At 40.6% G+C, this 14,073-nt stretch overlaps 2 protein-coding genes across 2 annotated transcripts in view; one reads left to right on the top strand and one right to left on the bottom strand.

Annotated features, from left to right (window-relative positions):
• LOC139368652 (Rho guanine nucleotide exchange factor (GEF) 19) overlaps positions 1-770 on the top strand; it is a 32,724-nt gene extending 31,954 nt beyond the window's left edge. The window contains exon 16 of the mRNA XM_071107810.1: positions 209-770. Within this exon, the coding sequence (XP_070963911.1) occupies positions 209-366 (158 nt within the window). The 3' untranslated portion in view covers positions 367-770. The remainder of the gene's footprint in view (positions 1-208) is intronic.
• Positions 771-3,235: 2,465 nt separating this feature from the next.
• Positions 3,236-12,364, bottom strand: LOC139368653 (pleckstrin homology domain-containing family N member 1). The gene is made up of 11 exons (XM_071107811.1): positions 11,908-12,364; positions 8,625-8,724; positions 8,004-8,147; positions 7,795-7,881; positions 7,589-7,667; positions 7,280-7,416; positions 6,092-6,238; positions 5,176-5,262; positions 4,874-4,949; positions 4,634-4,710; positions 3,236-4,371 (listed from the first exon to the last, which is right to left on the bottom strand). The coding sequence occupies exons 1-11, from the start codon at positions 12,000-12,002 to the stop codon at positions 4,264-4,266; spliced, it is 1,137 nt and encodes a 378-aa protein (XP_070963912.1). The 5' UTR covers positions 12,003-12,364; the 3' UTR covers positions 3,236-4,263.
• Between the last annotated feature and the right edge of the window lie 1,709 nt (positions 12,365-14,073).

The following is a 14,073-nucleotide window of genomic DNA, read 5'->3' as shown; positions in this document are numbered from 1 at the left end:
TATTTTTAAATCAGTATAAACTTTAAACAGCAACTTCAGAAACCCTTTACATTTTCTCCTTTACCCTAAAAGTAGTTCATAACAGTTTTCTATCATGTGTAAAACCCAAAGTTTGAGTCTTAAACCACCACAAGTAGACCAGCACAAGTGATAATGTCACTAGGTGTGTTTTTGTTTGCTGAGGTTGTTGTGTATTGTGTATCCACAGGCTGGGTGGAGGGCATTCGGCTGTCAGACGGGGAGCGGGGCTGGTTCCCCAAAACCAACGTGGAGGAGATCACAAGTCGCAGTGCGCGTCTCCGCAACCTCAGAGAAAACATCCGCGTTAAGTGTGTCACACAGAAACTGGAAGAGGAGCTCTTTTAAGTGTCCTTTCCATCCTGCAGGTTTTCATTTACACTTGGAATGTCCAATCAAACAGGGCAGCAACCCTCAACCCGTATCCATTAGACCCAGCTTTTATGCAACACCAGTTATACAATAGCTGAGCAGTTTTAGATTATCTGGATGTGGGAGTTTTATTTAGTCTGCAGGTGCTCATAAGGACATCATTTTTGGCATAGCTCGAGCATATGCAATATTCTTAAGAAATATGGTTATCCAGCTGCATAGCAGTAATTTTCTATCACTCATGCTTGCAATGACTGCATATACAGTACAACTACTGTAACACAGCTATGGAAATACTGTATCAGAAACCAAGCATTTGTCTTTGCCCCCAAGCACTGTAATAGGAATAAACATAATTTCAGACATCACTTTCAACAGAACATTAAGAACTACAGTGTTTGTGCATCTTCCCTGTCTTTTGACTTTCACTGCTAGTTACACCCTATTGACAATAAGAGTTGTTTACGCGTAGACAAAAATTAAGACAGTAGCACATTATATTATTGACCAACCACTACTACCATCTACATGCAGATGTTCACCATTCCAGTGACACATTAAATATTTTTTAAATATAGTTTAAAAAAAAAGTTGTTAGTGCTAATTTAAATGTTTGCTGTTGTGTATTTGTTTATGCTCCTATAGCTGGTTATTCTCTATGGAGATAATGATGTACATTTACATAGTGTAGATGCACTTGTAAAAATGAGTAATGGCTAATTTACTATTATGATTGTAATTTATGAGGGCCAGGATCTGCCAAAAATATGCCATACCATTTTAACAAATCTTAGAACTTATAGTAGAGAAATATAAATAACAAAAGACTAATAATACATGCGCTAATTGAGATTTCTGGTTCTGAACATAATACTTTAAATGTTTTACCCCTGAAATAAATGCACATACTTTTCAGTGTTTTATATGACCACTGCTGAAATTGTTTCATATAATAATATGTAGGTGAAGCCTGAATGTTTGTGACCATGACATAAAGTTTGAGTTACTTGTACTGTACATATAAGTATTGTACATAATAAGAACACAATTTGGGAAAGGTATTTAGTTACTTTTTATTGAGTCCGTACATTTCAAGAACAATCATAACAGAAAATATGGAAAAGGTCATGAACAGCACTAGATTTTCTATTTTGGTTCACAGAGATTCTACGAAAAATATTGTACAATCAGTTCACTAAAAATAAACTCCCTATTTAGCCTATTCATTGCTATTACAGTCACTAGTGAAGCAGAGTACTACAGACAGTAGTCTACAGTAGAAGAATGTTCACCAGAATCTCTTCATTTCATTGGACCAGACTGAATAATATATACATATACAGTGCCTTCAGAAAGTATTCACACCCTTGACTTTTTCCACATTTGGTTGTTACAGTCTGAATTTAAAATGGATTAAATGGAGATTTTGTGTCACTGGCCTACACACAATACTCCATAATGACAAAGTGGAATTATGTTTTATAAAATTTTGAAAATTAATAAAAAATGAAGAGCTGAAATGTCTTGAGTCAATAAGGATTCAATGACTTTGTTATGGCAAGCCTAAATAAGTTCAGGAGTGAACATTTGCTTAACAGGTCAAATAAGTTGTATGGACTCACTTTGTGTGCAATAATAGTGTTTAATATGATTTGTAAATGACTACCTCATCTCTGTACCCCACACATACAATTATCTGTAAGGTCCCTCAGTCGAGCAGTGAATTTAAAACACAGATTCAAACACAAAGACAAGGGATGTTTTTCAATGCCTCGCAAAGAAGTCCACCTATTAATAGATGGGTAAAAAAAAGCAGACATTGAATATCCTTTTCAGCACGGTGAAGTTATTAACCCTCTAGAGAGTTAAGAGACTCTAAGCCCTGTCTAAGCTGGGGTAAGGGGGGTTCTACTAAGCTAACTTGTGGAATTGTTTTAAGATGGTCATACCAAGGATCGTTACAGTATTTGATTTAGAATTTTAAGACCCCTTTAAGGTATAAACAAATATATACAAAAATTATTAGATGACACATTGAATTTGTTGTTACTGTTATTAGCCCATAGACGCATTGAATAACAGATTCACTACATGGAACAGATAGTAAAACATATATATAAAAAGGAAGTTTGTTCTTTAAGTGTCTGCCCTATATCTGAGAGATATAAGAAAGCTCAGGAAACAATTGGTACCGGGGACCTTCAGAGGAGTCTTGTGAGGCTTGTGGGCGTCCTACAGAGGGGTCATATTAGTGTGTAGACCAAACTGTTGGAACGCTGCAGACAGAAGTTGGCAGAAGAGGCTTTACCGACTTCAGACGAGTCCTGTGAAGCTTGTGGGGATCGTAGAGCCAAACGGAGAACATCATCGTGAGAGTCTCATCTTTCATAATAGTTTGTAGGCCTAACCTTTCGGACGCTTTAGACCTTTTCTCGAGAAGACAGATTTTACGGATGTCTTATGGTCTGACAAACACCGCTCTAGCTCTGCCACCTTCTACTGCGGAAGGGCTATATTGGCAGATACAGTGGATTGAAACAAAGCCCTAGCTTAAACAGACGGATTTTGAAATACATTTTTTATTGTTAATTTGATTTCCACAGGGCCATGGAAATTGTAGGGGAAGGGTTAATTACACTTCGGATGATATATCAATACAAAGATACAGGCGTCCTTCCTAAGTCAATCAATCAAATGTATTTATAAAGCCCTTCTTACATAAGCTGATGTCAAAGTGCTGGACAGAAACCCAGCCTAAAACCCCAAACAGCAAGTAATGCAGGTGTAGAAGTCAGTTGCCAGAGAGGAAGGAAACCACACAGGGATTTCAGCATGAGGCCAATGGTGACTTTAAAACAGTTAGAGTTTAATGGCTGTGATGGGAGAAAACTGAGAAAGGATCAACAACATTGTAGTTACTCCACAATACTAACCTAAATGACCGAGTGAAAAGAAAGAAGCCTGTACAGAATAAAAATATTTTTGCAACAAGGCACTAAAGTAAAGCTGCAAAACATTTGGCAAAGAAATACATTTTATGTCCTGAATCCAAAGTGTTATATTTGGGCCAAATTCAACACATCACTAAGTACCACTCTTCATATTTTCAAGCATGGTGGTGGCTGCATCATGTTATTGAGTGTGCTTGTCATCGGCAAGGACTAGTGAGTTGTTTAGGATAAAAAATAAATGGAATAGAGGTAAGCACAGGCAAAATCCTAGAGGAAAATCTGGTTCAGTCTGCTTTCCAACAAACACTGGGAGACAAATTCACCTTTCAGCAGGACAATAACCTAAAAGATAAGGCCAAATATACACTGGAGTTGCTTACCAAGATGACATTGAATGTTCCTTAGTGGCCTAGTTACAGTTTTGACTAATTGGCTTAAAAATCTATGGCAATACTTGAAAATGGCTGTCTAGCAATGATCAACAACCACTTTGACAGAGCTTAAATTAAAATAAAATAAAATAATACAATCAATGTGTCGAACGCTTAGAGACTTACCCAGAGAGACTCACAGCTGTAATAGCTGCCAAAGGTGATTCCAACATGTATTGACTCAGGGGTGTGAATGCTTATGTGAATGCTTATGTAAATGAGATATTTCTGTATTTCATTTCCAGTAAATTTGCAAACATTTCTAAAAACATGTTTTCACTAATTATGAGCTATTTTATGTAGATTGGTGAGAAAAAAATATACGTTTAATCAATTTTGAATTCAGGCTATAACACAACAAAATGTGGAATAAGTCAAGGGGTATGAATACTTTCTAAAGGAACTGTATACATGATATCCACAAATAGTGTCTATTAATGAAAAGAGGCATGAGTCTTCTATATTGTGAGGCCATTGGTCAGTTAGTCTCATTAATGTGCAATTATCATTGGTTCCTGGGACTCCTTTCTGCTCCTTTGTTTTTTTGGCATGAGAGGTGGAGCCGGGTGGTTTGAGGTAGCTTGGAGGTTTTTTTCCGGCTATTGAGAAAAGAAATAAACACTACTGAGTCGTTCTGCAACTACTTTTTGGGACTTGTCTCTAATTTTCTTTTTTTTCTGTAAAAAACGTTCAAGACAAAATAACTTATTTTTAACATCCTGCATCTTCACAAAATAGATGTACATGTATGGCTCAATTGGAATCAATGGAAACAGGCAAAAGGCTAGCCACACAGTTTTCCCGATCCATTTGTTTTATTCCATCTTTTCCCATTTTAATGGGACTGTAATGGTACTTTACCTGTTGTAGCTGGAAGATCCAGTTCTGATATTCTTCAGGACAGGTGCAAGATACCTGCAGCGGCTCAATCAGTTCACCTGAGCCACACAATACACAATAGAAGTACAGTGCTCTTCACCAATACATACAGCAACACCTGACACAGTGGAATTGCAGTTTGGAGGGTCAATTTACAGTCAATTTCCCTCATTATATGAACATGTTAGAGCAGAATGACATTATGTCTGTTTTGTTTATAACCTGCTAACTCGAACTCCAGCCTCCCAGGTAATGCTGACCTCTCCACGGCTGTGATGCTTTTCCGAGGCAATCTACCCTAAAGTGTTATGAAATACAGGTTGAAGTGCCATTTATCTTTAATTGAGAAAGGTTCAAATTGGATCACCTCTATATTTTACAACATCTTCTAAACTGTACATCATAGTATATCACACCAACATCTACTCTATGGCGACAATTGGCAAACTTGTTAAGGTCACCAGGTTCCTATTGTAGGAGTTCCAGTGAAATTGTTTTACCTAGAGAACATAATTTGACTGTACCTCATATATGACACTGAGGCTCTTGTTATCCACAGAGAGCAGGAGGACATCTTGAGGAAAGAGTACTAGAAGTTGCTGATGGAGTCCCTGCAAGAATGTTTTAACATTATCACACTGTTAATTTGATCTGAAGTCCACTATTATAATTATCATTAGCGTTCTAATATGAGCATAATCAAGTATTATTATTAGGCCTATGATCATTATTGTTTGATTAGCATATTTATTAGCATTAGCATTATTTATATTTTTTTATGTAGCAGATACTAGTGATGAAGTATTGTCTGAGTATTTGATTCCTTTGCATGGGATGTATACCATGTGTTGAATCTGTTTTAGAACATACCTGTGTGTTTACCTAATTCTGGAAATATGTCATTAATTATTTACCAGAGATTTAATGATCTGTTATTTGATTGACCAATGCATTAATTGTATTGTAATAGCTTTATTGAAACAGGAAGTGACAGACAGTTTCTGAGTTTTGGCTAATGGTATTCAATTGGGTCTGCCTAAATAGTAATCTGTCTCCGTCCACTCTTTGTTGCTTAAAGGAGGTCATCCATCCAACTGTATGCGGCCCCTAAAGTTACACTGGTGGCAGCAGTAGTGCTATTTTTGATGGAATTGTGATTTTTGTTCTATCTCTGGACATTGTGGATAGCTAGATTCACCTACCTAGCTATTGAGATCTTTAGCAGATGTTGATCTTTTTGCTGGAGATAAGAGATTTCAGATTTTTGGGGTAATTTTGCCACCATTTCCACATAGTTTTGCCCTTTTCATTCCAGTACAACATGCATGCCTATTTGAATCGTTTAGCATGTCTAACATGACAGCTATCAAGCTATCAAGACCCCTTCAAATGGACTTTAGAGTACTGGTGAGTACACAAGTTACAGCGCGGGTTGTGTACCTGTCTCTGTGTGTTGATGATGTGGACCATGGATATGTATACAGGCTGGCCCATGTGCTGGATGGGGGCCCCTTCCCACTGCTGAATTGGGGCTTGCAGTAAATATGTTTTCAGTTCCTCTTTCTTCCAGATCTCATCGCAGGGTACCTACAGTAAGTGACAACAGAAACGTAGCTTCATATTTGGAGAGTTTCACCATAATTATTTGCAGCAAATGTCCTTTCATGATGATGCATTTAGCTCATTAGTGTAATATATAGTTGAAGTCGGAAGTTTACATACACCTTAGCCAAATACATTTAAACTGAGTTTTTCCACAATTCCTGACATTTAATCCTAGTAAAAATTCCCTGTCAGGATCGCCACTTTATTTATAGTAACCGAAAGGTTGCAAGATCGAATCCCCGAGCTGACAAGGTAAAAACCTGTCGTTCTGCCCCTGAACAAGGCAGTTAACCAACAGTTCCTAGGCCGTCATTGAAAATAAGAATTTGACAAAATGCGTCTCCTTCCTGAGCGGTATGACAGCTGCGTGGTCCCATGGTATTTATACTTGTGTACAGATGAGGGGTATCTTCAGGCGTTTGGAAATTGCTCCCAAGGATGAACCAGAATGTGGAGGTCTTGGCTGATTTATTTGGATTTTCCCATGATGTCAAGCTACGTTTGAAGTTAGGCCTTGAAATACATCCACAGGTACACCTCCAATTGACTCAAATGATGTCAATTAGCCTATCAGAAACTTCTAAAGCCATGACATAATTTTCTGGAATTTTCCAAGCTGTTTAAAGACTCAGTCAACTTAGTGTATGTAAACTTCTGACCCACTGGAATTGTGATACAGTGAATTCTAAGTGAAATAATCTGTCTGTAAACAATTGTTGGAAAAATGACTTGTGTCATGCACAAAGTAGATGTCCTAACCGACTTGCCAAAACTATAGTTTGTTTTAACAAGAAATTTGTGGAGTGGTTGAAAAATTATTTTTAATGACTCCAACCTAAGTGTATGTAAACTTCTGACTTCAACTGTATGTAATATGTGCTATTCATATGTGCTATTAGATGTTCAAGTTGTGATCAAGCAAAGTGAACCTATTGTTCAGACAGTTTAACATTTTGCAATGACATCTGTTTAGGATCTGTAATTTACTGTATAAGGGTGTGGTTCTTATGCTGATTGAATTACCAGGTAAGACAGTGCACAGTGGGAGGGGCTTAGCAGTTGGCTCATGGATTTGTATTTCCTCTCCTCCATGTGGTGTATCCATTTGTTCATCTCTGCTGCACTGGCACAGGTGAATACTTTGGAGTCCACCATTGGACCTAGAATGGGGAGGGAGATGGTAGCCGTGTTACAATACAATAATTAAACATTTACTGTTGGCTTCGCATCATACCTATGACCGTAGCACAGCCATGATAAACCACAATAAATCATATACCCTTGTCTATTTATGCTTTAATGAACTCTCTGCACAATCATAATAGAACTCACCACTGATCTGGAACATGGTTTGCGAGTTGGAGGCTAGTGGGGTGGCTTGGAAAGACAGTCCAGAGAGAGGCAGCATGCCCTGAAAAAGAAGAAGCAACACATTGACTAGCTGGCCTTAGGTGAACGCATTTTACATTCAAGTTAAATGTTCAACATGCATCTGCACAGTGTCGTTACAGTATTTCCCCATTTGTAAAGGAACCAACCTCATAGATAAAATCATGGTGAGAGTGGTCCAGAGATAGGATCAACAAGTGGAAGGAGAACAGCACCAGATAGTGTTCACGTGTCTCCTATAAGAATATAAACAAACACATGAACAGAACATCAATATAGCAGTACTAGATCAGGACATAGACAGTGAGTGATGATTGATCTCAACAGTCTATCTGAGCATGGTGTAGTGAGATGTTACCTGTGTGTAGCTGTTGTGGAGAGACACCAGGGAGGAGTGCGCTATCTCTCCATACATGTGTGTAGGTTGGCCCTCCCAGTCACGGATGGGCTGGTTGTAGATTCTGTGGTGTAGCTCCTCTCTGCTCCTGCCCCATAGCACAACCTAGGGGAATAGAATAGAATACTTCATTTGAAATGAGATGTTGTGAGGAGTTTACATTAGTATACATGAGTATCCCTTTATCATTAATGTGATATAACAACTTTGATATAAAATAGTATATTGATGCACCATTGACACCATGCATTCACACTTGCAGGTGCCAATATGTGCACTCAAAGGGTGTGACCCACTGTTGTTTCCTGTGTGATAAATGCATGGCAGAACCTTTTCAATTTCTGTATCTTAGTGTCATATTCATACAGATGGCTACTCTCTCTCTCTCTCTCTCTCACTCACTCACTCACTCACTCACTCACTCACTCACTCACACACACACACACACACACACACACACACACACACACACACACACACACACACACACACACACACACACACACACACACACACACACACACACACACACACACACCACACACACACACACACACACACACACACACATCCTCCACTGACCTCCTGGTCGAGGTGTCTCACTGAAGGGTAGCGAGAGGGTGGACCGTCTTTTCCATTCCTCACGGAGAGCTGAAGCCTGCTCTCTCCTAGACTCCATATCCTGAAACATTAATCATATACAGTGCCTTCGGAAAGTATTCAGACCCCTTGACTTTTTCCACATTTTGTTATGTTGCAGCCTTATTCTAAAATTGATTAAGTCGTATTTTCCTCTCATCAATCTACACACAATACCCCATAATAACAAAGCAAAAACAGGTTTTATTAGAAATGTTTGCAAAAAAAACATCAATATTACATTTACATAAGTATTCAGACCCTTTACTCAGTACTTTGTTGAAGCACCTTTGGCAGCGATTACAGCATTAAGTCTTCTTGGGTATGACGCTACAAGCTTGGCACACCCGTGGATCTCTCTGTACTTTGCTCTGTTCTTCTGTGCCTTGATCCTGACTAGTCTCCCAGTCCCTGCCACAGAAAAACATCCTCACAGCATGATGCTGCCCCACCATGCTTCCCCATAGGGATGGTGCCAGGTTTTCTCCAGACGTGACGCCTGACATTCAGGCCAAAGAGTTCAATCTTGGTTTCATCAGACCAGAGAATGTTGTTTCTCATGGTCTGAGAGTCTTAAGGTGTCTTTCGGCAAACTCCAATCAGGCTGTCATGTGGATTCTGTCTGGCCACTCTAACATAAAGGCCTGATTGGTGGAGTGCTGCAGAGATGGTTGTCCTTCTGGAGGTTTTTCCCATCTCCACAGAAGAACTCTGGAGCTCTGTCAGAGTGACCATCGGGTTCTTGATCACCTCCCTGACCAAGGTGCTTCTCCCCCCGATTGCTCAGTTTGGCTGGGCGGACAGCTGTAGGAAGAGTCTTGGTTGTTTCAAAATTCTTCCATTTAAAAATGGAGACCTTCAATGTTGCAGTGATCACCTCCCTGACCAAGGCGCTTCTCCCCCCGATTGCTCAGTTTGGCCGGGCGGACAGCTGTAGGAAGAGTCTTGGTTGTTTCAAAATTCTTCCATTTAAAAATGGGGACCTTCAATGTTGCTGATATTTTTCAGGTGCCCTGCCCACATCTATGCCTCGACACAACACAATCCAGTCTCAGAGCTCTACGGACAATTCCTTCAACCTAATGACTTGGTTTTTGCTCTGACATGAACTGTCAACTGTGGAACTTTATATATACAGTTGTGTGCCTTTCCAAATCATGTCCAATCAATTGAATTTACCACAGGTGGACTCCAATCAAGTTGTAGAAACATCTCAAGGATGATCAATGGAAACAGGATGCACCTGAGCTCAATTTCTAGTCTCATAGTAAAGGGTCTGAATACTTACGTAAATAAGGTATTTCTGATTTTATTTTTTTATTTATACATTTGATAAAATGTTTGTTTTTTTACTGTTTTCGCTTAATCATTATGGGGTATTGTGTGTAGATTGCTAAGGATTTTTTTAAAGTCCATTTTAGAATAAGGCTGTAATGTAACAAAATGTGGAAAAAGTCAAGGGGTCTGAATACTTTCCGAAGGCACTGTATATCAGCAGTCACATTAACCACAAAACCTTCTCACAAAGATGTTTATATCTCCCATTTATCCCACACTACTGTAACATCTCATAGAACTGTAGACCAATTTGCCCACCTCATTTACATGCCAGCCATGTTGCCTGAGCCCCCTTCACCCAACAGTGTCCAGACATAAGCAGATTAAAGTGTGGAGCAGACACCCACCATCTGACCCCCTCACATAAAGACCTGTTGCCCACATTCACCCATTTATCTGGTAGTAATACAGTAGCTACATACCCCTAAACCATTCCCTATGTGTGCCAACAGTTCTGTCACATCTGTGTTTGTGCTTGAGTGTCTGTCTCTGTGTGTGCATGTGTCCCTTTGTGTGTGTGTGTGTGTGTATGCACTGTTTGAATGCAGTGTGTGTGAACCTATTCATGCTTGTGTGTGTGTGTGTGTGTGTGTGTGTGTGTGTGTGTGTGTGTGCATGTGTCCCTTTGTGTGTGTGTGTGTGTGTGTGTATGCACTGTTTGAATGCAGTGTGTGTGAACCTATTCATGCTTGTGTGTGTGTGTGGGTGTGTGTGTGTGTGTGTGTGTGTGTGTGTGTGTATATATATATATATATATATATATATATATATATATATATATATATATACATACATACATTCATAAGTGTGTCAATGTGTGTGCGCGGACAAGCATCCTCGCGCGTGTGCACAGTATGTGTTGCTTGTGGCTGATCCCTTGTCTTCTCACAGTTTGGGCACGTGAAGTCTGTGAGCTGCTATTGTGATTAGCTTCTCGTTTCCCCCACTCCCCACATGACGGGATTTAGAGGCCTGGCCAGTGTTAGACCAGACTGGACAGGAGGGAGAGACGAGCGGTAGCATTGTCTGCTAATTAGGGAGACAATATCACCGGCCGCTCATGTCCTAATCACATCAGTGCCGCTTCAGTGAAGGTCAGTACGTTTATGTCTAACGTTTATGTCTCCAAACTAGCGTTCTGACTCTTTGTGTGCTTTTGTGTGTAAATGAAAATGACACAGATGCATTATGTTTCATTGTTCAATAAAATATGCCCTCAAATGTCATTGTTTCTTTCTCAAGGAACTGAAGTTCTGAAGTGGTTGAAACTGCTAGCACACTTGTCAATGTGTGCTCTATTTTCATCACTCACCCCAAGGCAAAGCGATACCACTTCCTCTCAATACCTCGTCAACCAAACACACCTTGTTCTTATTACCAAAACCCAACAATAGGTACTATTTAATAGTATTGCTTCAAACTTTCTTACAAAGCCAAGAGGCTCAGTATTTTACTGCTTGTTTTATCTAGATTCAGAGAAATTGATATTGTGAAGCGTATCTATTCGGTTGTGACCATGCTTGATAGTCTTAGATGCTGTCATGTGTCATCAACATATTTAAAATCTCCACAGTCATTAAATTTACGTCATTTAGCAGATGTTCTTATCCAGAGAGACTTACAGGAGCAACTGCCTTGCTCAAGGGCACATGGACAGATGGTTCACTTAGTCATCTCAGGGATTCAAACCAGCGACCTTTCGGTTACTGGCCCAACACTCTTAACCTCTCTTTATCGCTAGGCTACCTGCCGCTTATGTTTCCGAATCAAATTAAAATGGGATTGTGAGGATGTAAAAAGCCAAATGGCAGTCTATCAAACTCAAACAGACCACTCCCATGAGGGATTGATGGGGTTCATGGTCTTCTGTTAACAAAATAAGACTCACCCTGAGTTGTCAATCTCCAGGAGCTCGATCTCGTCAGGGCCCACATCGTCAATCCCGGAATGCGCTCCCCTCTGAGTCACACTACAGCATCCCATGACCAGGTAGCACTCTCCTCTCTCAGCCTAGTCCAGTCCAGCGAGACACAGAACTCTTTCCTTTACCCTCAGTTCCTAGTACACTAACTATACTGTACCATCTGTCTCCGTCTGCATTCATCCCCACAGCTAAGACCAGACGGAGGATATGTAGAGAGAGGGAGGGGGGGAGGAGAGGAAAAGAGGACCGGCACAGTGCAGAGGGAAGGGAGGGCTATGTCGCTTAACTTCTCAGTTCTCAATTTCTTCTAAAACACAATATCACTATCCCTGAAATATCAAGAAAAAGGTGGCAAAGCTTCTGAGATGAGTTGAGTCAAGAAGCAAAAAGCTGTGAGCAGCGTCACAGTGCACTCACTCTTCCTTCCTGTCAGTTTGCACGCAGAGAGCCATGCAACTTCCTCAGTGGCCTTTTCACTTTGACGGTGTCACAGAGCAAATTTTAGTTTTTCCGAAGCCTGTCTGCTTTCCCTTTGGAGAATCATGCAGATGACGCAATTGATGGCAGACCAATTGAGAAACAAGAGACGCTGTTGACTATTGTTGAAATAATCCTCCTGTTTACATGTGCAGTGCTTAATAAGTACAGAGGCATGATAATTATGTGTTTCACAGCTGAAAGACAAAGGGCTGCAGTCATAACAACAAGCCACAGCTTCAACACAGTTGTGCGGTGTGTTGTGTTGTAGTTGTTGTTTGTACAGTTGGATTGGTGTGGGCACTGTTGGATTGGTGTGGGCAATTCCACAATAACAGAGTGATGCTGAGACACAGATTTTCCACTTTAAAAAGTATATGGACACCCCTTGAAATTAGTGGATTTGTCCATTTCAGCCACACCCATTACTGCAGGTGTATAAAATCGAACACACAGCCATGCAATCTCCATACACAAACATTGGCAGTAGAATGACTCGTACTGAAGAGCTCAGTGACTTTCAACGTGGCACCGTCATAGGATGCCACCTTCCAAAAAGCCAGTTTGTCAAATTTCTAGAGCTGCTAGAGCTGCCCTGGTCAACTGTAAGTGCTGTGAAGTGGAAACATCTAGGAGCAACAACAGCTCAACCGCGAAGTGGTAGGCCACAAAAGCTCACAGAACGAGACCACCGAGTGCTGAAGTGCGTAGCTTGTGAAAATTGTCTGTCCTCGGTTGCAACACTCACTACCGAGTTCCAAAATGCCTCTGGAATTAACGTCAGCACAGTAACTGTTCATCAGGAGCTTAATGAAATGGGTTTCCATGGCCGAGCAGCTGCATACAAGCCTAAGATCACAATGCCAAGCGTCGGCAGGAGTGGTGTAAAGCTCGCCTCCATTGGACGCTGAAGCAGTGGAAACGCATTCTCTGGAGTGACGAATCACGCTACAGCATCAGGCCATCCGACGGACAAATCTGGGTTTGGCAGATGCCAGGAGAAAGCTACCTGCCTAAAGTTTGGTGGAGGAAGAATAATGGTCTGGGGCTGTTTTTCATGGTTCGGACTAGGCCCCTTAGTTCCAATGAAGGGAAATATTAACGCTACAGCATACAATGATATTCTAGATTTGTGAAAACAGTTTGGGGAGGGTTCTTTCCTGTTTCAGCATGACAATGCCCCCCATGCACAAGGCGAGGGCCATACAGAAATGGTTTGTTGAGATTGGTGTGGAAGAACTTGACTGTCCTGCTTACAGAGCCCTGGCCTCAATCCCATCGAACACCTTTGGGATGAATTAGAACGTTGACTGCGAGCCAGGCCTAATCGCCAAACATCAGTGCCCCAACTCACTGATGTTATTTTGGCTGGATGGAAGTAAGTCCCCACAGCAATGTTCCAACATCTAGTAGAAAGCCTTCCCAGAAGACAGGAGACTGTTAAAGCAGCGCAGGGGGGACCAACATAATGCAAATGGTTTTGGAATGAGATGTTCGATGAGCAGGTGTCCACATGCTTTGGGTCATGTAGTGAATGCCAAACAATATAAAATGTTTGCAAAGTTAAACAAAACTCAAACTCGAATCAAATCAAACGTTATTTGTTACATGTGCTAAATACAACCGGTGTAGACCTTACAGTGTTAAGAAAAA

This window comes from Oncorhynchus clarkii, chromosome 16 (genome assembly GCF_045791955.1).
Source record: "Oncorhynchus clarkii lewisi isolate Uvic-CL-2024 chromosome 16, UVic_Ocla_1.0, whole genome shotgun sequence".
Lineage (NCBI taxonomy): Eukaryota > Metazoa > Chordata > Actinopteri > Salmoniformes > Salmonidae > Oncorhynchus > Oncorhynchus clarkii.
Note: the sequence above shows the minus strand (reverse complement) of the source record. Positions and strands in the feature narration are given on the sequence as shown.